Consider the following 27,945-nt stretch of genomic DNA (forward strand, 5'->3'; position numbering starts at 1 on the left):
CAGCAATCAGAAGATGCCACTGGGAAAATTCTTCCCCCTACCCAAGAAAAATTCCCCCCCCGCCCCAGATCACCACATAGCTGAGAAAAATGTCCCATGGAGGGTGTTGTCAACGCAACTTAGGAAGGTTCCACTCTGAATACCATAGTCTCATACAAGGAAACATGGAGTTTATAATAAGACAAAATCCAGGATGGATGAACACAGGAGAATCCAATAAGATTCTGAATGGAGTTAGGTGGCCTTCTCTGTCTCCAGAGGGAATAGGGTATATTCTCCACAACCAGTTAAGTGTGGTAGGTTTTTACAGGTTTCTTATCTGGGTCCAGCAGAATCAGGCATTGGAGGAAGGTTCAAGGAGTCTGGACCTAGGGTCTAATGCTGATTCATGTTAGTGGAATTCGGGGTGGGAAGAGACTCCTGGGGAGTTGAAGGCTAGTTGATGTTCATACTCCCTGTCAGTGGCAAAAAGGGGAGTTATAACTGTTGGTATTTCTCTGACAGGGTGAATTAGGGATTTTGAGTTTGAGGCTTCTCGTAACAAGTTCAGGGAAGCTACTATATTCCTAACAAGTAGACTGTGAGCTGGGAAATTTAGGGAGTGAATAAGAAAACAGCCTCTTCCACTTTTCATTTGGGGTAGAACACAATGAGTGATACAAAATAAATAGGAGTGGATGGGCTATGATATAAATTCCTTCCTGCTTCCATTCATCAATTGCTAGTGATTCGTCATCTCTAATTTATCTAAAGTTCTATTTATGCCTTTTCTTGCCTATCTTTTTATTAGACTGCTCAGGTTTAAAAGGGGTACATTGAAGTCCTGGGGTATTATAGTTTTGCTATCTATTTCTCCCCACAAAATGAATTAACTTTTCCATTAAGCATTTAGATCCTATTTATTTTGTTGGATTAAGTACATGTGTTGTAAGAGTTTTATGAGAAGTGGAAGGGAGAAATAATAAAGGCTAAATTACACACACATAAAAAAGTGAAAAATAAATTCATAAAAGCCTTCTCCAAGTCATAAATAAAATACTGTGCCGACTCTCCCCAGGAATCAAGATTGTATAGGGGACAGTATGCCCCTAGGTGTCGGGGATAGATTTTAATACTTCTCTTCTTGCTATATCATGTCAGTAAATATCCCTCTGAAAAAGCTAATTGATATTAATTGCTAAGTGACACTAGCAATTGACATGTTGTAATGAAGGCTCAAGAAGACAGTATTAGCAAAGAATCACCTCAACCTCCCAGGATTCTATGGATTATTACTACATTCACATACTTATGTCACATCATTGTTAATTATTATAAACTATGACAAACATAGCCACTATCATTATTATTGCATATGGATAAAATGCTCTCTGTAGACTATACAATGCCTACTCAAGAGGTTTTGGTATATATATACTATTACTGAACACTAAAACACTAAAAAGCACAGAAGTCTGATATCCCATATTTTATTCCAGGCAGCATCCCAAGACAGCTCATTCTTTAGTACTATTGATTGTCACTTCTTATTTTATTGGCTACTAGGAGGCATACTAGGCAAGAAGTCAGGAAAATGAGTTCAAAACTGGCCTCATGACACTTTGGTAGATGGGTGAACCTTAGCAAGTCACTTAACCTCTGTCTGCCTCAATTTCCTCAATTGTAAAATGGGGATAATAACAGCACCTACCTCCCAGGGTTGTTGTGAGATAGTAAGTGCTTAATAAATGCTTCCTTCCTTGGTACAGAATAGCTGTGAGCACTGAATAGTGCTTTAAAGCTATTTAAGTTGTTTTTCATTTTTTAAAAAAGTGCTTTTGAAGAAAGTGAAACACCTATAAAAGAGAAATTCAACTGGAAAGGAACTATCAAAGCTGTTCTGAACCAGGCCCCTGACAATGAAATATCAGTTAAAAAGTTAAGGAAAAAGGTTTTAGCGCAATACTATGCAGTGACTAACGAACACCACAAATCTGAAGAGGAGCTTCTGGTCATCTTTAACAAGAAGATCCTCAAGAACCCCAGCTTCAGGATCTTAAAGGAAAAAGTAAAACTTTTGAAATAGATATTTTCCTATAGGGTTAAGGAATGCACACTGTTCTCCCTTCTGCCTCCACCATCCATCACTATTTGTAAAACAGTGGAGAATTTGACAGCCACTCAGATTTTGTGTTGTTGTTTTTTAAATGTTAAGGAAAATGTATATTTTTGGTATAAAGATAATTGCTGCCCACTATTCTAAAAAAAAAAAAAAGCACTTTGTAATTGTATCTATACAAGTCTTGCTTTGGTAGACTGATCCCCTAATATTTTATGCATATTGTTGTTACCTGGGACATTTCCCTTTCTACTGTTGCCTCTTGAATTTTGTTATTATTGTTATAGAAATAGTTGATTTCTGAGGGTTTATTTTGTAGCCCGTCAGTTCATTCTTAACAAAGACGTCCTCCCTCCTAAACTCCGCTGAGGTGCCCGGGGCCAAGGATTGACAGAAAGTAGGTAAACCAAAGAACCAACGAGACGTGGAGACCTCCGGACTTTCTAGAGAGTCCCCAGAGTTCCTGTTCCGCCCCGGAAGCTAAGTCCTTGACTTACTTCCGCCCTTTGTGACTCATTGTGTCTTTCTAGGCGTCCGGAGGGCCTTGGTTCTCGTCCTTCCTCCTCTCGTCTCTCCCGTCTCCAGGGGTCTGCGCTCCCCTCCTTGTCACCCAGCCCAGAGCTGCCCCTGGGTCCGCGGTGAGTAAGTCTGGGCCCGAGGGGTGGGGGTGGGGGTGCGCTGCGGACGGGTGGGCCCCGGAGCAGGGCGGAGAGTCTGCAGCCTCGCGGGGTCCACCCCGAGCCGGGCCCGGGCCCAGTGCGTGGAGGGGCTACCTGCCCGGCTCCAGCCGGAGGACTCGCGATGCCCCTGGACGGAGAACGATAAAGGAGAGATCCCGGACAGGCACGGGAGAGGGGTGGGGGGGGTGTCCTTGTGGGTGGGCGTGGGGGCGTCTTGTCCGCCTCGGGCTGCAGCCCGAGCTGGGAGTGGGGGATGGGAAGGAGGGGCGGTGTCAGCCCAGAGCCCTGCGGTCTGGGCTCGGACTGCGGTCCCTGGCGGGGCCGAGCGGTGACCCCGCTGTCATTCTTGCTGCGGCTTTCTGATTCCGTGGCAGCCACGGGAACGACTCCGGGGCGGAGGGAGACCGAGGTGTAAAGGGCAGGAGACGCTTCATCCTCAGGAGCCCGTCGGGATTGTTTGGTGTCCGAGGCTCTTGGGGCGATTTCCAGAATGTACATTGTTGGAGCTGGCCCACCTGCTGCGCCCAGGCTGGTCATTACCCGGCTTGTGTCTGTTCACGCCGGGATTTGGGCCTAAGAGGTGAAATGGGGCGGCCTTAGGTGCAACCCCATCCTTTGTGTTCCGATTTGTGGAACTCAGTGCTGCATTTTAATGAGCGATTTAGCATTCAGGTGTGTATGTCTTCTTTTGTTTGTTTGTTTTTGTTTGTTTTGTTTTTAGGTCAGGGCGACCAGGGTTGAATTGACGTCTCTATGCTGGAAATTTTGTTTGTATTCTGAAGGGCGTTGCTGCATACTTTAGCAGAAAAAGCACTAGACCCCAGAGCATAGAGATCTGGATTCTGGCTCTGGTGTTGTCTCTAACTAGCCGGCTGACCTTGGACGAGTAACTTTGGACTCTTTAGATCAACGTTTCCCCAGTCTGTAAAATTAAGAAATTAGTAAAATGAAGAAATTGAATCGCATGATCTTCCAAAGACCGTTCCAGACCTATTATTTTGTGAATAAAGCTGTGAAGAGTTCAGCCGAGCTGAATCTCCTCCTTCCCTACACCCCCACAAATACACAATACGATTCTGTCATCATAGAAAGTGGAAATTACATGGACTGGGACCAAAGAAAGCATTTATTGTGAAGCCCAGTTCTAGGCAGATTATGGTTTATGAATAGTTCCCCCATTGAATTGTGGAGAATTTAGTGCAACCAAAACAGAGCACGGTTGCTGTTTGCCAGCCATCTATGAAAAAACAGCTTTGTCATACAAAAGATCATTTCACTCTCCTGGAAAGTTTTCTGCTGGTTACTACTTTCACTTTAATTATTGTGACTGTTTACTTGGCAGATACCTTTCTGGATCATTGGGCATATTTCAAAATTTAATAAGAGTTTAGCTTATTCTTGATTTAAATATTCTTTATGTGTTTTAACATGCTTTGAGTTGGATCTCAATGTTAAATGGCTATCATATTAAATCTTAGCTTTTTCCTTTGGGTAGAATCTCTTGTTAAATTAGCATTGTATTCACATGGTGAAATGGCTTCATGGCTCTATTTTAAAACCTTGTGGATTTTCTGTTTATTTTTTCTAAAAGTTTTGTGCTGGTCCTTTTAGAAACAGTTTCTGGAACAAAAGATTTTTTTGGGGATGCTAGTATCTCAAGTTAGTGAGTTATTTGTATATAATGCTATGGGAAAGCTGGTTTCTTAGCTTTATAATCTCACCTGGAGAGGATCATAGATCATAGAACTTAGGAGTTCTTTGGGACCTTAGGGGCCATTCACTCTTCTTAGGGGCCTTCTTTTTACAGATGAGAAAACTGAGGCTCATGAAGTTAACTCCCCACTAGATAGGAAATTCTATGAGAGAAGATTCAGTCTTATTCTTCCTTGTATCCCTAGATACTTGAGTCTGTGCCTGGGACTTGGTAGACATTCAGTAAATATTTATTGAATTGAATTGCCCAGGATCACACCAACTTGAAGCACTAGAACTACTTGGTTTCCTGACACTTAGATCATTGTCCTGCCTACTGTACTCTGTTGTCTTCCATTTTTATTTGAATATATTATAAATGAACTGAAAAATCTTGTACAGAGTGAAATCTTCAAATTTGCAAAAGTGGTAGATTGCTTCATCAGTTACTCTTCCAGGTGTGAAATGCCAGATCATCATATTTCAGGAATTTCTTTATGGTTTTTTAGAATAGATTAAAAAAAGATAGCCATTTTATTTATAAAAGCATATGCATATATGTATTTATTTTGCAGAATTTTATATTTGTTTAAAATATTCTCTAAAAGGAGTAGGTGTAGGCATCTTGTTCTTCAAATCAACCAAATCAAACTTGGATCAAGTTAGTTACCTAGAAAGTTTAAAGCAAAGCTTCCCTTCCCCTACCCACTTTGCTCCTCTCACATAGCCTTTACCTTGTATTTGTTTTGTAAATACTTATGTATGTACATGTTGTCTCCCTGTAGAAATATAATGAAGCAATTGGCAAATATTTATTAAGTGCCTGCTTGTGGTATCAGCTATGTATGTGGAAGGTATATATACCCCCTCTAGCTTACCCAAGCTGTCTTTCAATTGCTCCTTGCCTTCACTGCCAGATTTCTAGAAAGAATAGCCTACATTCATGGCCTGTCCTTCCCTACCACTCACTCAGTCTTCAGTCTCTTATAATCTCTTTTCTGTTCCTACTGTTCTACCCTGTCATTAATGAGATCCACGTAGGCAAATAAAATGGCCTTTTAAAGTCCTCACCCTACTTGATTTCTCTATCATTTAATATTGCTAACCCTCACTTCTTTGAAGTCAATTTAACAGATATGTATTAAGGCCTACTGTATTCAGAGTACTGTGGTTAGGCACTGGGGATACAAAAATAAAAATGGAAGGGGAAAGAAAAGGTCCCAACCATCCATCAAGGAACTTGGGGAGAAAAGGGAAAGAGGGAACTAGGGAAGGGAGAGAGCATGATAAATAAACACAAAATAATTTGAGGAGGGGGAAAGGAGTAACAACTAAAGAGAATCAAGAAAGGCTTCTGATTGGAAATCAAGAAGCATGTATGATAGAGAATAATATTAAATTAGTCAGGAAAAGTAGGCTGGAGTCAGACGATAAAGAGCTTTAAGTGCCAAGGTGAGGAATTGAGAGGCAGCCTATGATAACTGACATTTATAAAACTTTGAAGCATTTGCTATACATTATCTAATTTCAGCCTCTTTACAGCTTTGAGAGGTTAGGTACTATAGGCATTAATTATCCTGTTTTACTAATAAGAAAATTGAGGCACAAAGAGGTTAATTTAAGTGACTTATCCAAGTTTCACTCAAGTAATATCTGAGGGTAATTTTGAATCCCAGATCTTTCTGACTGAGTCCAGTACTGACTGTATTATTCAATCAAAAGTCTAGTCAGTAGGACTGTCTCCTTAGTAACTCTTTTCTGTCCTCTTTTTACTATTCTAACTTTAATCTCTCAGGTTTAGGCCCATTTCATTGTCTTATCTTCATAGGTAGTTACCTAATCAATTCATCCTTTAGGCTATTTCTCAAGTAATCTTACTAAAGCATTGTTTCAGAACTGATTTCCTCCACGTATGTACAATGCATACACCCTTTTGTGGATCTCCATTGTCTTTTTAAGTAAAATATAAACTCCTTGTTATGGCATTCAAAGCCTACCACAGTCTGGCACCAGTTTATCTTTATAACTTGATCTCATACTACCCCTTTGTATACTCAGTATTCCAGCAAACTGCTTTCCCCCCTTATTCCTTGTTCCTTCCTTTTCCTAGCTGAAGAGTTTCTACTCATGCACTCCCCTATGCCTAGAATGGATGCTTCCACCACCACCCGTGATATCCTTGCCTTTTAAAATCATTATTTTTGTGACCCCGTTGTTATGCTTTGCTGCCATCTTTCGCTACTCTGACCTAAGCTCAATATTCCTCTAAATATCTTGTGCTGCCTTGTACCTCTATTTTACACTGTACTTTGGTTTTTGTGTCCTTTTTCCCCTTTTAGATTATAAACTCATGGAAGGCAGAATCTGTCTTATTTAGTCTTTGTAAACCCATCACCAGTATAGTACTTGATGCATAGAAGGTCCTTAATAAATTTTTTAAATTTAATTTAAAAATGTTTCCTATCCCACCTCCACCCCAACCATAGAATCTAGTTGGAGAGACAAGTCATAGTAAATAAAATAGACAAGAAAAGTAAATAATCTTGTAAGATAGAATATGATTAATTTAAAAGGCAGCTGTAGGAGTAGTAGGTAGAGAGGTGCCTGCTACTCATCTGATATAAATACTGGTGATAGGACAAGTCTCCAAATCTCAGGGCCCGAGGCAAATCTCTAAGAAGAGATGTGGGACAGGTGATCATCTGAATCAGTGGTAGGAGTTTCTTCACTAGAAGTTCTATGTATGTATGTATGTATGTATGTATGTATGTATGTATGTATGAAGTCACAAATATGATTTAAAGAGAAAAAATATTTTACCACTAAATGTTTTCAATAATAAATTCCATTTAAGTGGCATTTTAAGATTTAAAAAGTGCTTTTTACGATCCTGTGAAGTAAGTAGCCTATTTTATAGACGAGGAAACTATAACTCTCAGAACTTAAATGATTTGCTGTAGGGTCACACAGCTAGTAAGTATCTTGAGGTAGGATTGGAACCTAGTTCTCCTGATTTCCAAGAGCATCTCTTCAACTACACAACACTGCCTCCCAGCAATAAATGAATAATTAGTGTTACAGTTCCATGAGGAAAGATTATTGTGGGCTAAAAGGAGTGATTTGACCTTGGCTTTGAAGAATGAACAAAGGTTTACTGAAGGCAAGAAAACACATGGAGAAGAGTGAGCAGACAGATTGTTTTGACAGGGTTGTGGCTGGTTGATAAAGTTTGCGAGAGGTAGTGCTGTATTTGTTGGGGACCTTGAATACAAAGCTAGGAGTTTGCCTTTAGACTGTGGGAGCTATTGAAAGATTGTTAAGCAGGGGAGTAACATGATGAAAGTCTGTTTCTTAGAAAGATTAGTCTTAAGGCCCAAAGGAATGGAAGGAGACAGATTTTAGAGACTTTGTGAAAAAAGAATTGGCTGGCCTTCGTGCCATATAAGATAGGGTATCTATTGTTGCATGTATTTTCTTATCTTTTCAACTAGCTAATGCCAATAAACTAGCAGGAATCAGAGAAATATTTTACTGCAGGGTATTTCACTCAGTGTGACACATCTCACTAGCAATTGATGGAAATGTGTCTGTTAATTTAACAGATGACATTTATATATCCTCTTCTCCAAAGCTACTCAGCCTGAGAGATTAACAAAAGAGAAGATATGATTCTTCCTGAGCAGATAGATCACTTAGATGGGGTAAAGGTATTTTACAAGGTACAAAAGAGGATTGTTATCTCTTGTTACAAAGGAAAAAAAAATATGTCCTTGTTAGCATAGTCATTTACCCTAGACCCAAGGAAATTGTACTGTTTATCTGGTAGGAGAAAGAAGAGGACAACTTCCTTAAATTCTCGAAGTCCTCTGAGTTTTCTTTTGCATTCATAAAAACAGTCAGGGGGAAAGGAGGTATTATAGGAGACAGCTGTCCTGCATGGTAAAAAATGGCAAATACAGGACAAAATGAAGTTATGTCACCTCTTAACAACTACTCTCTGCTCCCAAAATTCCTTGTGCAACCCGATGTTGCCTCCTTAGACCTTTACTGACCCTAGAAGAACAAAGAATATTAGGTGGATAGAAGGGTAAATCAAACGTAATTCCTAGGGTTTGGTCCTGGATGACTAAAAGAATAGTGTCATTAACAAATAAGATAAGGTGGCATAGATCAAGGTGAGGAACTAGCAAATTTCAAACAATTCCTGAAGCTTGGGAGGAGGGGAGCCTCTTTTTGAGTAGAGAGTGAACAGTTAATCCTTGCTGATTGGAAAAAGACAACTGGGATTCATGTTGTCTATATAAAGAGATCATGTGTCTCTCATTTCACTCTCTTCTTGCTTCTGTCTTTGAAAAGAAATGAAAGAACTTTGAGGGAGAAAAAGGAAACTGCTAAAGCTTCCTTTAGAGAATTATGTTAGTAGCCTACAGCCTACTGCAGCTGTAGGTTGCTATGAGGGTTTTTGTTGCCTAGCCTGAAGCCTAGAACCCTACCCTTGAAAGAGATTTAGATCTAAATTAAAAGAAGTAAGATGAGTTACAAAAGAACATTCTTATCAACTCTGTGCATGTTTAGCATTGGAATAGGAATCATAACAGTTCATTTTAGTGAAAAAGGTACCACATTTTTTCATGTTTCTTTAAATGTAGAGATATATGTATTTTCCATTATACTGTTAATGTTTTATGTTTTAATAAATGTTCTATTTTTCAGTTTTTAAAAGCTGTGAAGTGGAAAATTCATGGTTCTACTATGGATCTCAGATTAAAGCATGTGCCTTGTCTTTCAGACCAGAGTCCACATAAAGAATGCACTGTTCCTCACTTATTGGCAGCAAAAACTGCAGGAAAAATTTGTAGAGGGAGGAGGGAAGATGAGGAGGAAGACTACCAAACTGGTGATTTAATTGCTGTAGGAACTCTCTATGAGAAAGCTCCTTCTACCCATGCAGATCAGCAACTTTTCTCTAACTTGGAAGCTTAGAGAGTTGCCCTAGGGACACTCAGGTTGTTTAGTGACTTGCCCACAGTCTCACTACCTAAATAGGCAGGACTTGAATCCAGTTTTTCTTGGCTTTGAGGTAGGCCTTCTAGCCTGCCCCGGGTAAATGTCATTGTGACAAACCTAAAGAAATAAAGTTAGACATTAACGTCACAGTTGCTTGTCAGTTTTATTACTAATTGGAGTAGTTGCCCTCAGGGAATTCCTTTGGTGAAGGTGGGCAAATGTTGGATGCCCTAGAAACATAAGTCATTTTACTTTTTTTTTTTTTTTTAATAAGAATTTTTTTGTAATTCAGGAGCAGTGCAAGGAAAAAAACCTCAGATATCTCCGGTCAGTCTGCCTCACAGATTCCGTCAGAGTGAGGACAACTCTGAACCTGAATGATGACTGCAGAATCTAGGGACGCTGCAGTCATGACCCCTCAGGCTATACAAGATAAAGAGGGACTTGTGATTGTAAAGGTGGAAGAGGAAGATGAAGAGGAACACCTCTGGGGCCAGGATTCTAGCCTTCAAAGAAGTAATAGCCCTTCTGATCCAGAGATTTTCCGCCAACGCTTCAGGCAGTTCTGCTACCAGGATACTTCTGGGCCGCGAGAGGCCCTGGGTCGCCTCCGAGAACTTTGCCATCAATGGCTTAGGCCTGAGATGAATACAAAAGAGCAGATCCTGGAACTCCTGGTGCTGGAGCAGTTCTTGGCTGTCTTGCCCAGAGAGATCCAAAGCTGGTTGCAGGAGTACCGTCCTGATTGTGGAGAGGAAGCAGTGACACTGTTGGAGGATCTTGAGCTTGATTTATCAGGACAGCAGGTGGGAAAGGAGAAATTAAACATAGATTGGGTGAGCAGAGTGTGGGCCTTGAAACTGGAGTAAGGGATTCAGCATGACATTGGGGTTGCTTTGTTCAAGGTTTTATTGAGTTAAATTGGAACTAGTTCCTCTGTTGAATGCTAGGTATCCCATTTTGTCCCGTTTTCTTGACTTTTAAATCTAGTGCTGTTTCTAACTGTGTCCTATGTTTGGAGGGGATGATTTTTGTCTTTTCTCTGAAGTTTTAAATCTCATTACCACAGTGATTCACTAATAAGCCCAGCTTTCTTGTCCTCAGGTACCAGTCCGTGTACATGGACATGAAATGCTGTCCCGGGAGATGGTACCACTGGGAGCAGCACACGGATCTTCCAGCTTTGAATTCCAGCATCGGACCCCCCAGATCAAGCATGTAACACGAAAGCCAAGTCTTTTACAACAGAGTGGTAAGGAACAAGATTTTATTCCTGTGGAAATAGAGGAATTATACTGGAAAGTGTTATCAAAAGACCTGGACAATGATACTCTTTGTGTTGCTGGATTCACAAGGCTGAGGTGCTGTACTTCATTGTACAATTTACAGTGGTTCAGTTCTATTAATGATTCACTTTCCATTTCTTATCTCCAGTGTCTTTGCACTTAGAACATTTTTAGTTTTACAGTAACTTTTAAGATCTACTTACGTTTCCTCAACATCAGAAGTTATTCTTCTGTTTTGAATTTCTTCCTTTTACATGTAGTGCAATTAGTGTAGCCATGACTAACTCATCACTGATACCTATTAATTCATTGTACTGTTATCCCATTTTGTAATAAGTTATCCCAATTCTGTCCAAATTTGTCACTGTCTAAACATTCAACTCGTGTGTTTTCTCAAAATGCGTGTTTATTATGATAGGGCAATGGAGAGAATTGTTGAGAAGAAGAGAAACCAGACAGGTAGACAAAGATAAAATTGGAAAGGCAGATACATAGACTCTCACACAGAAACATCACTGTCTTTTAGACTATTACTGCTTAAGGTATTTTTAAAGCCACTTTTTATTTTCCTAGTTATGACAAAGTCCTCTAGTCGTTGCCTCTTGGCCTGGATAAAATTGAGCCACAGGTCAGATCCCAGTACATGGATTCAAAGTTATCTACTTCTTCATGTCGTGACTCTTAGAAATCAAGAATAGCCTGTGACAGTAAAAGACCAACTGGAAGTCACACTTGGGGCAAATCACTTTAACTTGTCTGAGCCTCGATCCTTCTTCATAATGAAGTTGTTGGAATAGTTTATCTTTCAGGTCTGCTCCAACTCTAAAATACCATTAATCACTTTTGAAATTTTACTGCCTGAAACTGAAGGATGAGTAGGCAGCAGTCACGTCAGTTCTACATTCTTTTGAGTTATTGTACTTAGCCATAGGTGAGGGGTGGAGGTTAAAAGTAGGGGAATAGAGTCATCTTGTATTCTGCATTCAAGGGAGGTTTTAAGACAGAATTGATTTCACAGCTCCTTTCTTCTTCAGCTTACCCTGCTTCCCATGTTCCTGTTTCCCATGAGAGGAGTCCTAGAGACCAGGCACTATTCACAGCAGATTCCCAGGTGAGTTGTGGGCTTCCTCTGTCTTCACTGAGACCTTTGTTTTCATATTCTTCTGGAAGTTTCTTCTGTAGATTTCACCTACTACATTGATTTTCAGTGTGTTCCTACTCAAATTAGGCTAACTTCCTGTGTCTTAATTGCTGTCTCTCCTTTCTTCTCATCTAAAAGCCCATACCCATTTAGGATCCTTTATGGTACTCACTGCTTTCTCTTAATCTTAATTCATCTGTCTCTACCCCATAGGTTTGTACTAGATGTGTTGAAAACTGAGTTGAGAATCTCATATTGTTTCAGGCATTGGTAAAAATTGAGGACATGGCTGTGTCTCTCATCCTGGAGGAATGGGGATGTCAGAACCTGGCTCGGAGGAACCTCTGTAGAGACAACAGACAGGAGAATTATGGGAACATGTTTTCCCAGGGTAAGAACTAATGGAGGTGTAAAGGGAGATCATTGTCTAATAAGATTTCTTTGCCTCCTGGTTTCTTAGTTGTGGAGTTAGTTGTGGAGTGTTGAGCAGAGAAATGGCCAAGAGGGCCTGTCAATAGATGAGAGCATTTGAGTTTGTTTTCAGAAGCAGGATGTTTCAACTCCCTGTTCCAAGGTCACAAAATCATTTGTTCACTCTGTAAAAATGGAAAAAGAGAACTTCCTTGTGTTTTGTGGCCTTATCTTCTTCATCCCTCCAGTTACCTGGAGATGACCTTCCCCCAGCTTTATTGGATATCATTACTGAGGATCTTTCTTTGTCTCTTAGGAAGCAAGCAAATAAATTAATTATCCTTTTGAACCAAAATACCTGCTAGTCCCCTGGAAGCATGTCACTGAACTTTATGGAGGGTCCTCTCACTTTAACATGTATTCTCTGGTTAATTCCTCTCTGTTGCCATTCACTCCTACTGAATGGTTTTCTAGAACACTGCTGTGTAATTCCACAAATATTCCCCATTTCCTTCTTCGTGACCAGGATTTCCAGACCTCATGTGATTATCTACTAAGAGCTTTAGGTCCAGAGAAAAAAAACCTGTTAGAGAGACTTGGTCTGTTTCCTCTCCTGTTGTACATTTTCTACAGTCTTACCATTTAAAATGTTTTACCAGACCAACAGAAAATATTAATTTATTTAAAGTGTTTACAATTAATTTTCTATAGTTTTATGTTCCCACAAGGTAATATCTCAAAGAAATAACATGCAATGGAAGCCAAACACTAAGATTTCCACTATCATAGAAGAGAAGTAGGGAATCAGGGAAAGGGAGGAAGTAAAAACAGGCTTAACTTCCTGTTCATTTTGTTTGGCCTTTATGTTATTTTTATCACTGAATTAAGTCTCTGAGATAATTAATTTCTTCTAAGCACTGTGCCTGAAGCACAATAAGTTGCTGCTAGGTGACTGTACCTACTTAGGGTTGCCTAGGTCCAGTACTTAAGTTTCTAGGAGGAAACAAGAATTTATTAAATACCATGTACCAAGCACTTTAAAATATCTCATTTGATCCTTACAACAACCCTGTGAGGTAAATGCTGATTACATCCATTTTACAGTTGAGGAAACTAAATTAAGTAACTTGCCTAGGATCCCCCAACTACCAGGTATCTGAGTGTGGATTTGAACTTCAATTTTCTTTATTCCAGTGCCAGTGGACAAAGGTCCACCGTGCCACCTAGCTTCCTGCTGCGTAACTGAAGAGCAGTGATATAAGAAATGATCTATTTTCACTTTTCCTATAAAAATAGACATTTTTATCAAGATAGCAGACAACTGATTTTGGCTTAAAGCAGTATAGAAGTTTTAGAGCAAAGTATAAATAAAAATATTCCTAGGAATAAATATATTTATTGCTAAACTGAACTATAATTAAACCATGTTCATGAGTACCTTTATTTATGTTATCTTACCATGAAAGGTAAGACTTCAAGGTTTATATCCTGTTTGCCCTTTGATCTACCTTATTCTCAGTAGAGCATCAGGGAAGGTGTTAATTGTGCTCACTAATTATACCTTGCTGGAATAGCCTCCTCTCCTCTGTCTCTTTATTCTCACACTCACTACTTTTTTTAGTTCGAGATCATAGGGATGGAGAAAATGCTTTGAGTTTCTTTAGGCGAAGGTCCATCGGGCCTCTTTGAAACTTCTTGCCCTGCTTCTTAATTGCCATCGTACCAAGAGAATGCCCTTACAGAAAGGGAGAGATGTTCTTTTTTGGAAACTTCTAGATCTTATTAAGTAATAATTTACATTTATATGCTATTTTATGCTTACAAAGTGCTGTATATACATTATTTCATTTGATTAAACAAAATAGAATGTTGTTTAAGCAAATGATTTATATGGGTATATGTATGTAAATATATGTGTATAGGTATATGTATGTTTATACATACACACACACACACACACATATATTCATGGTATTTTGGAGTTAACTGTAGGAATTAAAGTTGTAGGAAATGGCAATAGGGGTTTCAGCTTACTGTTATCCTTTTCTTTACTCCAGCTCCTAACCTCCTTTCTCCTACTCATTTCTTTTATTCTATTTTTTCCACATTGACATCTTTTTCTTCTAGCTATCGCCCTTCCCCTCCACATATAAGCTTCACCTAATGGGCCCTGTTCCTCTTGCTCATTCTCATGAGTTACCTGTTTTTATCACCTAATCTTTGTCTTTCTCCCTCTTCCCTCTTAACTTTCTGTCCATCTGTCTTACTTGTTTTATTGTCCATGCAGCTCATCTCTGCTGACTTAACTTTCCCTTTAAGCACCTCTAAAAATTATTTCTCCCTATTGTCCCTTGGTGCTTTGCCTTCTTAGGCCTTGTCAGTTACTTCCCTTGTGAAGCCACTTTGCCAGGCGTAGCCATGTTTTCCTAGTAAACAACATCACTTGCTTATTGAGCACTTCTATTTTTTCAACAGAAGAAATGGATGATATTTGTATTTTCTGTTTGTCAGGTTGTGGAAGCAGGACAACCAATGAGGAGTCAACTTCAAAGGAAGAGATTTCAGAAGCAACAGGATCTCATGGGGAAATATCTGGAAAATTCCAAAAGGAATTTGGAGAAACATGTGACCAGGAAAGCAGGTTAGAAAGGCAACAGAGAAACTTAGAAGAAAAACTGAGACTAGAAAAGACAGAGTTTAGACAGGTGACAGTCAAAGATAAGAAAGCACCCACAGGGGAGCGAGGCCATCGAGAGAAAGGCAAAGGACTAGGGAGAAGTTTCAGTCTGAGTTCAAACCTTGTCACACCAGAAGAAGTCCCTACAGGAACCAAGTCCCATAAGTGTGATGAATGTGGCAAATGCTTTACCAGGAGTTCCAGTCTTATTCGACATCGGATAATCCACACTGGAGAGAAGCCCTATGAATGTAATGAGTGTGGGAAAGCCTTCAGTCTTAACTCAAACCTCATTCTTCATCAGAGAATCCACACTGGAGAGAAACCTCATGAATGTAATGAGTGTGGGAAAGCTTTCAGTCATAGCTCAAATCTTATACTACATCAGAGAATCCACTCTGGAGAAAAACCTTATGAATGTAATGAATGTGGCAAAGCTTTTAGTCAGAGCTCAGACCTTACCAAACATCAGAGAATCCACACTGGAGAGAAGCCCTATGAATGTAATGAATGTGGCAAAGCTTTCAACCGGAATTCATACCTTATTCTTCATAGGAGAATTCATACCAGAGAAAAACCATACAAGTGTAATAAGTGTGGGAAAGCCTTTACCCGGAGTTCAACTCTTACGCTACATCACAGAATTCATAATAGAGAGAGAGCCTCTGACTACAGCTCCACCTCACTAGATGCATTTGGTGCATTCCTGAAAAGCTGTGTATAAAGTGAAATTTCCCATTACTTCCATAATTTCAAAAATGTGTGCCCATGGGAAAACTATTTAGTCTCTAATATATAATCAAATCACACTTAAAAAGTACATCAAAGAGCAGTCTTGCCTTTGTTGGTCTAATCTGTGGGTATTTCTCCAGCATAACCTTCTGCAAGAAAAGTTAGTCAAATAGATGATCTTACTTAAGAATACATGCACACATTAAAATAAACATCAGACTTTTTGGGAATGAGGACACTCATAAGAAGCTAGTCAAACTTGTTAATACAAGGGATCCCTGTCTGCGGCCACCAATGTAATCATTTAAATCCACCAAGCTTGAGATTTGTATCCCCAGTGCCTAGCACAGTGCCTGGCACATAGTAAGTGCTTAATGGATACTTGTTGATTAATTGGCTTAAACTGAGATTGAGGCATTTTTTCCTGCAAAGCAAGTAATGCTTGCCTAACATCTTTTTGTACATCATGACCCATAGAAGGATACTTATAGAATCCTGGGCTGGGACATGCTGCTAAAGCTAAAACATAAGTAATCAAAGGTGGGATGCCAAAGCTGAAGAGATCTAAGGCTATGCAGATCAAAACCAAACCAAAGACTTCTATCTCTTCCTGAAGAGTATGTATGGATGACTCAACTCTTAGCTCTCCATAGGAGTATAGTTGACTCCATCCTCATCACAGAGAAATTCTATAGAAATGACAATACTTCTTTCCCTTTTCTGAACTCTTATAGTGCTATAGTGTTCCTGTAGTCTTATATACAATTTAGCTTTTGATTGTATACTGTCTTTTAATTGTCTCATGAATGTAGTAAATCTTATCTCCCCAACAAGATTCTAAGGAACTGATCTCCTACCTAATAGCCTTAGTAAGAACTGATGGGGGATTATTGTTTGATGTCATTTTGTTCCTTGCTAAATAATTACTCACTGACTTCTTAATAGGGCTCCCACACTGAAGCAGGAGCTCTGCTAAAGTAGAACAACCCAGCCTAACTTCTGCAGAAACCACCAGTTGTTGCCATGTAAAATTCTAAAACTCTGTAGAATGCTATTCTCCCTGAGCTCTTTAAGCATAGAAGGAAGGCCCTGCTTACATGCCTACTTAAAAACTTTTTAAATATATAAAGTGTTGGCTAAGTGCCACAAGATTTCAGAGGCATCATTTTTATCACCTTTAAGAAGTTAATTGAAACAATGACTTTGACTCCCTTTGGTGTTTATCAGTGGTAAGATCCTAGCCAGAATTCTCTCATATTAGCTCCTACACAGCATGGCCAATAGGGTGCCCTCCAGATGTGGTCAGACAAGTAGGACCATCACCTGTACTGGACACTGCCTCTAACCGAAGCCTGAGGTTGTGTCAGCTTTTCTGTTGCTGTGTCACGCTGCCTATCGTATTTAGCTTTCAGTTCTCTACAACCCCAGATCTTTTTCAGACAAATTATCATCTAAGTCACATTTTTCTCACCCTGTGCTTGTCAAGCTAATTTTTTTAACCCAATTGTAAGACTTTGTATTTATCTCTATTAAATTTTTTAATAGATTTATGAGAGGCAGTGTGACATGATGGATAGAAAGTTGGCCTTGGCCAAAAATATCTAGGTTCAAGTCCTGCCTCTGACACATACTAGTTGTATGGGTAAGTCACTTAACTTCTCAGTCCTCTAGGTAGTTCTCTAAGATTATAAGTTGCAGAGACAGTATCAATCCACATTGCCAGAGGAAGTTAGTCACCAGCAGTTCCAGTCCCTGTCCTTAATACATTTGGTTTATCATGATAGCTTTGTAGAAATTTTGTTGCATCCTGATTATTACCACCAAATTAGCCAACTCCCAACTTTGTGTCATTTAAAAATTTGGCAAGCATGCTATCTTCCCTCTATTCAAGTCAATAAAAATAAGAGTAAAATAACACAAGGCTAAGAATGGATTTATGGGGCACTTCTAGAGACTTCTTTCCTGAACAGTAACCCATTAATAACTATTCTTTGGGTCTGGTCATTGAACCAGTTCTGAATTCACCTAACTGTACCATTAACTAGCCTATATCTTTCCATCTTCACCACAAGGTTAGCATGAGAGAATTCATCATATCTTCTGCTAGTCTAGATACACTTTGTAGTATTTCATTCATCTTAAGAGCTTAGTATATTCCTTAAAACAGGTAAGCAAAACCACCTTAATATCATATTTGGCATGACCTATTCTTGGTGGAATCATAATAACTTAGTGATCATTTCCTCTTTTCTAGATTATGTGACGGGTTAGTTCACCAGCTTATTATACCTTGCAGATTTCCTTTCCCTCCCTTCTTTTCTTTCCTTCTGGAAAATAGGGACAAATCTGCTCTTTGTGATCTTTCAGAAGTAACTAAAAGTGGCCCAATAATCACATCCTCTAGCTCTTTCAATACCCTGGGACCTAGGTTATCTAGACCTGGTGACATGAACTCAAGAAGAATAACTGGGTGCTGTCACTCTCTCCCTGTTTTAGATTTTAACTTTCTATTAACCATTTTTTGAGACATCTTTTCTGGTTCAAGGATTATTCTTGGCCAAGAAAACAAACAAAATAAGAATTAAATCTGCCTTTTCTTTATCATCTCCATAGATTCCTTATCGTGGTCCCTTACTGTGGTCCTGTCACTTTGGTCCTTACCTTCTCATAGTAAACAAAAAAAACAAAACTTTTTTTTCTTTTGTCCTTAGCATTCATCAACAACTTCAGTTTATTTTTTACTTTAGGATTCTTGACACTATTCTTATAAGAATGTTAGTATCCTTTTTCTGCTTTTGGTTCCACCTTCTTTACATATTCTTTCGAAAAATTAATTTATTGATGTGTATCCACATCATTCTCTTTAAACCAGTCCCTCTTTCCTTGCTCACTGGAATTGTTTATGTCTTTAGGATTTAATACTTGGGAACTGACTCTTCTCTAGAATTTTAGATCATGAGATCCCACCTAACCTTTCTATTCTTTGGAGAGTTTATGCCTTAATTTCTCACAAATTCTGAAATAGAGTAGTCTTTTTTCCATAAGGTTCCTCCTTCAGCAATCTTCAGCTTCCTTTATTGCACAGGATCAGATCCATTCTAAGAGTTCTCTTAACTGTTCAACCTTTTGGAAGAACAAAATTACAAATTCATTGTTATTAAGCCTTTTTGAGCTAGCCATGCTTCATAATACAAATAGGGAGCAAAAAAACTAGCAGGCGGACACTTCCATGTTAATAAATCATGAGTTTCATCATAAGTTATGGAAAAAGTCATCAAGAGCATGTAGAGCTGTTGATGGTTGCCCTTTAATTGGGCATGGAAAATGGCATAAATGGACTATTCCACCCAATCTGCATAGTACACATTTGCCAAGATGTGCAAAACTACAGCATGGAAACTGTACACACAGCATGAGAATCTTAACTGGAGAAACGACTGAAAGCTATCACTGAATTCTACAAGACTTCACATTGTCCAGGAATTCACTGAACACAACTGACAAGTTGGAAACTAAAATTGAGAAAGATAGCAGGGTTTTATGAGAAGTTGAAAGTCAGGCACTAAATAAATTGAATCTCTATAGAGCTACTTTTTCTAACATCTGTTGTGGCTCTGTAACCTGGACCAATTTCTCGAGCTGGGTTATTAATGACGTTTGTGGGCAATCTTGTCCTGAGCCTGAGTTTAGCAGGACCAGATCATCATTAACCAAGTCCATGAATGTCTCCATTATATTAATAAAAAGTAATGCTTAACACATTTGATCTGGACATCGAAGAACAGGATACCTAGGTGGCAATCATACCTCAAGTCAAGGATTCAGGAAAAGGGGAAAAAAGAGATACTTTAAGAATCCACTGAAGCAGAGCCTTCTGAAGTATGGCATCACTGTGGATAGATGGGCAATAACTACAGTTCACAGACCAGACTGATAATCCAGAAGGTTTGGAGTTTTTTTGTTTGTTTGTTCATTTGGGTTTTTTTGAGCAAAGACTGGCTCATCCTGTATACTAGGGGGCCATAGCAAGAACAGTAACAAGTTATTCAGAAATTTCAGCTGGATACAGATTCACAGTATGGACAGTGTAGGAAAGACTTTATAATTCTTACATTGGTCTTTTCAGCCACATAGCCATACCCTCATCTTCAAAAATTAAGTATTATTATAATGGAGCCCAGTTAATTTCCATTTTGTTGAGACTTCTCACTAATTTGGATTTGTCCCACTGGCTCAGCATTTGCCCAGGATATAACAAAACTAATTAAGTGGGAGAAGAGCCACATGGAGAGAGGCTTTTTCTAAAGGTATTGCTGACCTTAGCCACTGATTAAAACAATGTCTTAGGACATTAGTTTATCAAATATAACAATGTAATGGTGTTGTAAAAGGGAGGGCTCCCTTTCAGCACCAAAGTGTAATTCTGAAGTAGCTGTCTAGTCATTTTATCCCTTTAAAGCATTATATAGTGAAATACTCAATAAGATTGTATATGTAGTTGACCTCATGAAATTCTTTGAAGAGTTTTGTTTTATGTTTTCTCCAGTTCTACTAGGAAGAAGGAGAAGAAAATCTTCAATTTGCTAGTAGTTTAAAGTTGTGTTTTGCCTCCAGTCAGGAAGAAAGTTAGAATCCAGGAAATAAATATGCAAAATATCTAGATATGTAGTGAACTTGTATATTTTGATAAATGAATTAAGGGAACCTGCTAGATGAGAGAGAAATTTGAGATAGGTGTTGAAGTTGATACCTTACCTTACATAAGATAATTGCTTCTGGAGAGAGAAACCCTTTAAATGTGAAAAATGTGGCAAGCATCTGAGCCCTTGGACTGCTGCTAATCCTGAACAGTCTTTATTAGTTTTTTTTAAGTTTGCACCTCTCTTTACTAGAAAATGAGTTCATCCAAAGATAATTGCAATCAACGATAAGCCACCTTTAGAAAACTCAGAGCAGATGCCTGAGAAAAGGCTGCTTCTAGACTATATATATTGCAGTCCTTTCTTCCTTTGATATGATAGATTTAACTAGATTGAACAAGGCTTTGGAGAAAAAGGTTAGGTTGTAGCAAATGGTGCTACAAAGGTGAAACAAATACATAACTGAAATTTGAGACAACTGATCTAAACATTTACTGCATTTGACACCAGGAAATGCATGTTGCTTTCAAAAAATGGCTTAATGAATTTAGAAACCTTGTAGGGGGAGCTCAGACTTAACTCCAAAGGATCAATAAGAGAAAAAATGAGACCATAAGGAAATAACAAATTGTAGAACTTTTAAGAAATTACAAATATTGAGTGTCGTCTGTATGTTACTTCTAACCAAAATGTCAGCGTTTGTTTTGTTATTCCATTCCTTAACTATTCTGTAAGCCCCATGGGGTCAGGGTATGTGTGGTATTTCTTGTTTAAAAATTTCTATAAGAAGATAACATTCCCTTTTCACCCTACCTTGTTCCCCCAGATTTTAACAGCAGAGTTTTGGAGCAGTGAAGAAGAAATCAATTTAGTTGTAGACAATAAGAAATGACTCCGTGGCGGTTCTTGATGTTGAGTCATTTTTCACTCATGTCTGAGTCTTCGTGACCTCATGTGGGGTTTTCTTGACAAGGATATTGGAGTGGTTTGCAGTATCTTCAGATCATTTTACAGATGAGGAACTGGGGCAAACAGGGTTAAGTGATTTGCACAGGGGTCACACAGCTAGTAAGTGTCTAAGGCCGGATTTGAACTCAGAAAGATGAGTGTTCCTGACTCTAGGCCCAGCCCTCTATCCACTGTGCCACTTAGCTGCCCCTCCATGGAGGTAAAGAAATTAAAATAAGCAAGAGCTTCATACTATTTGGTGTCAGTTAGGGAGACTGGTAAGCTCTATAGAATAGCCAAATTTGACTGGTAGTTAAATAAAAATGGTTTCTCTGTGTCTCAGCAGAGGCTGGGTCTTTAACTACTGGAGAAGGAAATGGATCCTTTGATGGGTTGGTGGGGGAAGGTGAGAAAATAAAGATTAGGAAATATTACAGAACTGAAAGTAGTGAGTACGCTGAGAAAGTCATTGGGTCCACCTATCCTGCTCTCATTCCATGACATACTAGTCCAATAATTAAATATTTCTGCTTAGAGAATTTTGTTCAGATGAAGACATGGGCCTCATGCAGCTGCCATCAGACTTTCAGAGGAGGCTTCAAAAGTTACCTTCAAAGGTTTCTTTTTGGACAGACAGTACCCCTGGCATACTGAGAATGAACAGGAAAAGGTATTGTTAAGGTGGTTAGATGTGTAAGATTTATCTTCATTTTTCCTGGTTATTTACTTAATAACATCTTAGGATTAGTTATCTTTATTACAGTAGCCGGTCAAGCAGTTTGTTAGCTATTCAAACCCTAGTGAACTGTTTGTTCATAGGCAAACTTAAAAGAGACTTGGTTTGTAAACTAAAGTAAAAATTTAAATTTCGTTAGTATCTGCCATTGCTAGAGGAACTATATTTTGATTTTTCCCAATTTTTGTCTTAAGCAGAATAGGTTTGTGAAAGGGATGGGAAGACATTTTCTACTTCAGAAAAATTAAGGTCAACCTTGCAAAATTGCTAGGATGGGATACCCTTAAGGAATGTTTACATCCAAGGTCTCTGGGTGGCTTTTGATTTGTCACCCAGTTTAGTAATTTTCATTCTTGAGTGTTTTAGTTTGACAATTTTAATTCTTCCCAAGCAGTAAATGTAGAAAATATCTCTACTAAACATTTAAAAGCAATGATTTGATCATTTTCTGCCATCTGAAAACTAAACCTCTTTCATTTATCAGCTAAAGTACATATTTTAAATTTTTTGTCCAATTAGGTTTACAGATTTGTCAACTCAAAGCAAGTTTTAAAATAATTTAAAGCAAATCTATATAATCTGCTGTTTTTTTCTTCAGCAACAAACACCCACATGTACTATTCAACTCATATGACCTTGGGCAGTTGTTTAATTTGGGTTTCTTTGTAAAATGAAGGGACTGGAATAGATGATCTTAAACTTCTCCATTTGTTCTCAAGTGAAGAGAGGGAAATTGGAGAGGACCAGCATCTGAGCTCTGTTGCAGCCCTGTACAAAATCTTCATGATTTTTGGAGGGGGACTTTTGCCCCTGTAGTGGTTACAACTATTCACTGAGAACATTCATTGGTTTCTGGACAAAACATTTTTTCCTCTCTGCAATTACTCGCTGCTTAGATGTCTTTAGGGGAATAAAGCTGAAGACACATTCAGAGGACAAAGATTTTATGGACAATTGAAAGGATGGTATTTTCATTCTTGTACGAATTCCCAAGTCTGAGCCTTTGGATCCAGAAGAGTGCAGCCAGGCAGCTGGTGCGGCTCCAGCTCACTAATGATGTCTTTCACAAGGCTAGAGATGGATCTGGGGAGCCAACAGCCCTGCACCCTGAACTTAGAGAGGAGATAGAGGTGAAAATCAAGGGTAGTTGGGAGGAGGTAGAGGAAAGAATGTAAGCATTTTAGACTTTAAACGTTTAACTTGTCTTCCACCCTAGTTAATTACAGGCAGCCAGATGTTTTTAAAATGTCAGCCTTTGTCTTGGCAAAAACCAAAACATTGGCTTAGAGAATCTTCTGCAGTTAGTGGTGTTCCTCTTTCCAAACAAAAAAGAATAGGATGAGGGAGAGGGAAAAGGGGATGGGTGAATTAAAATTCTTACTTTTCTTAGATTATATGTGTGAGGGTTAGGGTGGGAGTATACAGTTAAGATTCAGTAATTATTTTAAAATAAGAGGTTTTTTTAGGCATATACACACTTTCAGCTTAGCCAACAATGGGAAACCTAATATATTGATTTATGTGGTTAATTCAGACTTTATCTTAATTTGTACACTTAGATAAAAAATTTTTCCTGCTTTTTCAATCCCCAGTTTTGACTAAATTAATCCAAAGTAAGAAAGACTTTAATCTACAGAAGAAGCTACAGTAGTGTCTAAAGAATACAGGTGCTTAATATGTACTTAATAAATATTTAATTAGTTCACTGATGTAAGTTTCTTTAAATCTGCATGATTGAGTGCTAATATTTTAGTACTTCATGAAGTAAGTGGTAATAAGATTATTTGTAATTAATGATCTATTAATGATCTATGTTGGGGAGGAAAGGTTCTGATTTTTCAAAATTAAATATGGTGGTAAGGTTGTGGATGGAGGTTATGAGGATTATATTTTTTTTTTCCTTTTTATGTTACTTGGGTCATGGTCAATCAAATGTAATAAATATTCCACCTGTAGATGACAACACTCTGGACAGTTTGCTTTCTGACTCCATGCTCATTCAGAAAAATGCTCTCATAGGATGAAGATGAGAATGAAGTCGGTAGAAGATAAACTAGACACCATATTCTGACACAAATCTAAAATTATTATTTACCTACCCCACCCCCCATAAAAGAAAAAAAAACAAAAACCACTAACTGCTGGTGGCTGAATTGACTCATCTCAGTAGAATGGTTTCTTTTAACCTTCCCATCCTGGGAACCCTCTAAGTTTGAGGCAATAGTTACATTCTTACTTTGTTGTAGCCTATTTATGAAACTTTTTTATTTTTTGCTATATTGTTCCAAATGATTTGAAACTTTCTCAGCCGTAGTTGAGTTTCACTTAAAGAAGTAAAGCAGTATTTTTGTTTTAAAAAAGTCAGTTTTCCCTCCATCCTTCACCCCATTCAATTTAAGTTCGTTGTAATGAATTTTATAGTGACTTGGCTCAAGTCACTTCTTTGGACTACAATTTTACCATCCTTAAGGAAGGCTCCTCTTTGCTTCCAGGAATGTAGAGAATAAAATCAAAGCATGTTTTAAAAAATTCAATATTAAAATGAGATAATATTTTAAAGGTGTTTTGCAAGCCTCAAAGCACTATATAAATGGCTAGCTATTAGAGTGTGTATTTGAGTGCATTATTTTTGGGGCTGGCAATAGCTTTACTACTGAGTTATTTGCTCAGTAAATATATGCAGAATGTTAAACAGCTGTTTGTTATATATGTTATATAGAGAGACAGTTCTAAGTTGCCTAAGAAGTGCTGCTTTGCATGGGATGCACATGTAACTTCCTCAAAAATTATAATCCTAGATGGGACCAAAATTTTGTATAGATATGTATGCAGAATAACTTGATAAAGAGGGTCTGACCTCTATTTCTTCTCTCTGCCATGCTCTTTATCCTCAGCTTCAATCTAACCACAAATCCTGCCCCCTTCATAGGACAATTTTCTATAACTGGGATGAAAGTGAAATTTCAGAGCTGATTTGATTTGGTCTTTGGAAATCACAGTTGCAGCATACACACACCCCTTGTTAACACTGGATAGCTAGGCATAACCTATTATGTAGCATTTTTGTAGCACTTTATATATATTATCTCGTTTGATTTCTACAACAATCTTGTGATAGTGGATGCTGTTATTAGCCCTACTTTACAGATAAGGAATCTAAGGCTGAAAGAGGTTGTGATTTGGCCAGGTCATACATCTGGTGTCTGAGGCAGCATTTGAATTCAGGTCTTTTTCATAGCTCAAGTCCTGGCTGTCTCAGTCCAGATAATGTCCATAACTAGACACAAGTTCATTAAGAGCTTTGTGTTTTGGTTCTTCCTGGTCTTCCCCCTCGACTTTCTACTTTGTCTGCTACACCAAACCTAGATTATCCCTGTCTTGTTTCTCTATTTCTGCTCCTGAGCTGCAGAGTGGTGCTGGAATGAGATGCAAAACCTAGAAGACTCACTAGTTTCGTGTTGTCCATCATCAACTCATGCTCTTGTCACAAAACTAGGCTAAATGAAACTAGTTAGCAACTCCCTAAAAGTAGCAGTTCCACACTAAACTAAGACCCTAACACTCCCTTCCCCCCCCCCACTCCTGGTAAGGACCCCGGATTCCTGAAATCAACACCCTGAACTAGCTCTTGTTCCTTTATCTCAGTCTTAATACATCTTTGTCTTTACATCTATCCGCTTATACTCTAGGGCCTAGATAACTCTCTCGTTGCCTGAGGAATTTCGCTTTATTATCTCCCTCACCTTGCTTTACCCCTAACATTATTTCCCTTACAAATAGTTCTGGCTGTTGGTTTTAGATACTATTCATCATTGTAAGGAAAGCTCCATTTATTCCTAACCTTTATAGTATTTTTTTAAAAATAGGAATGAGTATTGTATTTTGTCAAAAACTTTTTTAATATAATGAAATTGTATTACTTTTGTTATTAATATGGCCAATTATGTTATTTTGCATAGAGAAAGTATGTTGTTACTCTGGATGAGATTAAAGCCACTTTCCAGAGCTCCAGGACATATGCATATTTGCAAAATATCTACCATGAAAGCCAGAGAGATGCAATTGTTGCAGATCTTGACCAAAGGTTATGTTGATGTGACCAATACCCAATATGACCTTGTTGATGGGAACTTCTGTTTCCATGACAAAAACACTTGTGCTCTGTGCACACTGTACAAGGGGGAAAGCTTAGAGTGTATGGATGTGATTGTGCAAATACTTCTGGGGTGTTGTTTTTTTTTTGTTTGTTTTGTTTTGTTTTTTTGGCTAGGCAGTGGGGTTAAGTGACTTGCCCAGGATCACACAGCTAGTAAGTGTTATGTATCTGAGGCTGTGTGCTAATACTTCTGAAGCTTAATAGAGTGAGCCTACCCTGCAAGGAGCCAATAAAGATGTAGGAGCTAAATATAGGATACAACTCTTGACACAGATGGCCACTGCCTAAGCCAGTCAGGTTATAGATGGTGAAAAGCTTGAGAATGCCTCTTACGTTTTCCAAGAGATGGCTAATAAGTGTTCTTCTACTTTGCTTCTACTCAAAGGCCACGCTGCCTGCTACATGGCCCAGGAAAATGGGAGGATGCAAAGAGAGTTCTGTAAGAGACACTTGACTTGGACAGCAGCCACCCAGACACCCTATTTCATCATATTGTCAAAGCACCAGGAGGAAACCCCCTGAGGCAACTTACAGATCTGAGAGATCTTCATTGGACCCACCTATTTATCAAAGAATACCAAATATGATAGATATCTTTTTCTCAGCAGTTCATGGTACCTTTACAAAGATTTACCATATATTGGTACATAAAAATTTTATATTTATTGTTAAAAGCAGAAATCTTAAAATTATCCTTTTCAGATCATAATGCAATAAAATTATATTTAATAAGGGACCAAGGAAACATTAAAAGCTAATTGGAGATTAAACAACCTCATCTTAAAGAATTAATGGGTTAAAGAACAAATCATCGAAATAATAATTTCATTAAAGAGAATGACAATATTGAGACAACATATTAAAACCTATGGGATACAGCAAAAGCAGTGATTGGAGGAAAATTTATATCTCTAAATGCATACATAGAGAAAGTGCAGACTAATGAATTGGGTATACAATTAAAAAAAAACTAGAAAAAAAAATTTAAATTCCCAATTAAACACTAAGTGGGAAATCCTGAATATTAAAGGTGAAAGAAAATTGAGAGTTTTTTAAAAACGTTGAATTAATAAGTAAAACTAGGAGTTGGCTTTTATGGAAAAAAAAATGGATAAAAAATAAATAAAATATTTAAATAGATTTTTTAAAAGAAGAAAACCAAATCACTAGTATTAAAAATGAAAAGGGTGACTATATCACCAACAAAGATGAAATTAAAGCAATTATAAGGAGTTATTTTGCCCAATTATATGCCAATAAATTTAACAATTTCAGTGAAATGGAAGAATATTTACAAAAATATAAATTGCCTGCATTAGCAGAAGAGGACATAGAATATCTAAATAGATGTATTATAGAAAAAGAAATTGAACAGGCCATAAATGAGCTTCCTAAAAGAAAAGCACAAGGACCAAATGATTTTACATGTGAATTCTATCAACAAATCAACTAATTCCAATATTAAATAAATTGTTTGGAATAATAGGTAAAGAAAGGATTCTGTCAATCTCCTTTTATAAAATAAATATGGTTCTGATAGCTAAACCAGGAAGAGTAAAAACAGAAAAAATTATAGACCAATTTCATTAACAAATATGGATGCAAAAATCCTAAATAAAATACTAGCTAAAAGATTACAACAACATATTGCAAAGGTTATATATTATGATTAAATGGGATTTATGCCTGGAATATAGGGATGGTTTAACAAGGAAAATATAATTGATTATATCAATAATAA

At 38.1% G+C, this 27,945-nt stretch overlaps 1 protein-coding gene across 3 annotated transcripts; it reads left to right on the plus strand.

Moving 5' to 3' along the window:
• The first annotated feature begins 2,614 nt into the window (after window positions 1-2,614).
• Window positions 2,615-26,816, plus strand: LOC114029271 (zinc finger protein with KRAB and SCAN domains 1-like). 3 transcript variants are annotated; one of them, XM_027843638.1, is made up of 7 exons: window positions 2,615-2,736; window positions 9,770-10,283; window positions 10,582-10,729; window positions 11,798-11,874; window positions 12,169-12,295; window positions 14,827-14,956; window positions 26,590-26,816. In XM_027843638.1, exons 2-7 carry the CDS (start codon window positions 9,855-9,857, stop codon window positions 26,645-26,647), a joined length of 969 nt encoding a protein of 322 aa, XP_027699439.1. In that variant the 5' UTR covers window positions 2,615-2,736; window positions 9,770-9,854; the 3' UTR covers window positions 26,648-26,816. The 3 variants fall into 3 exon arrangements, with proteins under 3 accessions (XP_027699439.1, XP_027699445.1, XP_027699434.1); XM_027843644.1 differs by lacking the exon at window positions 26,590-26,816 and adding an exon at window positions 21,191-21,350; XM_027843633.1 differs by lacking the exon at window positions 26,590-26,816 and having other exon boundaries at window positions 14,827-17,291.
• Window positions 26,817-27,945: the final 1,129 nt, after the last annotated feature.

The sequence above is a fragment of the Vombatus ursinus genome, unplaced genomic scaffold (genome assembly GCF_900497805.2).
Source record: "Vombatus ursinus unplaced genomic scaffold, bare-nosed wombat genome assembly UNPS02005197.1, whole genome shotgun sequence".
NCBI classification, from domain to species: Eukaryota; Metazoa; Chordata; class Mammalia; order Diprotodontia; family Vombatidae; genus Vombatus; species Vombatus ursinus.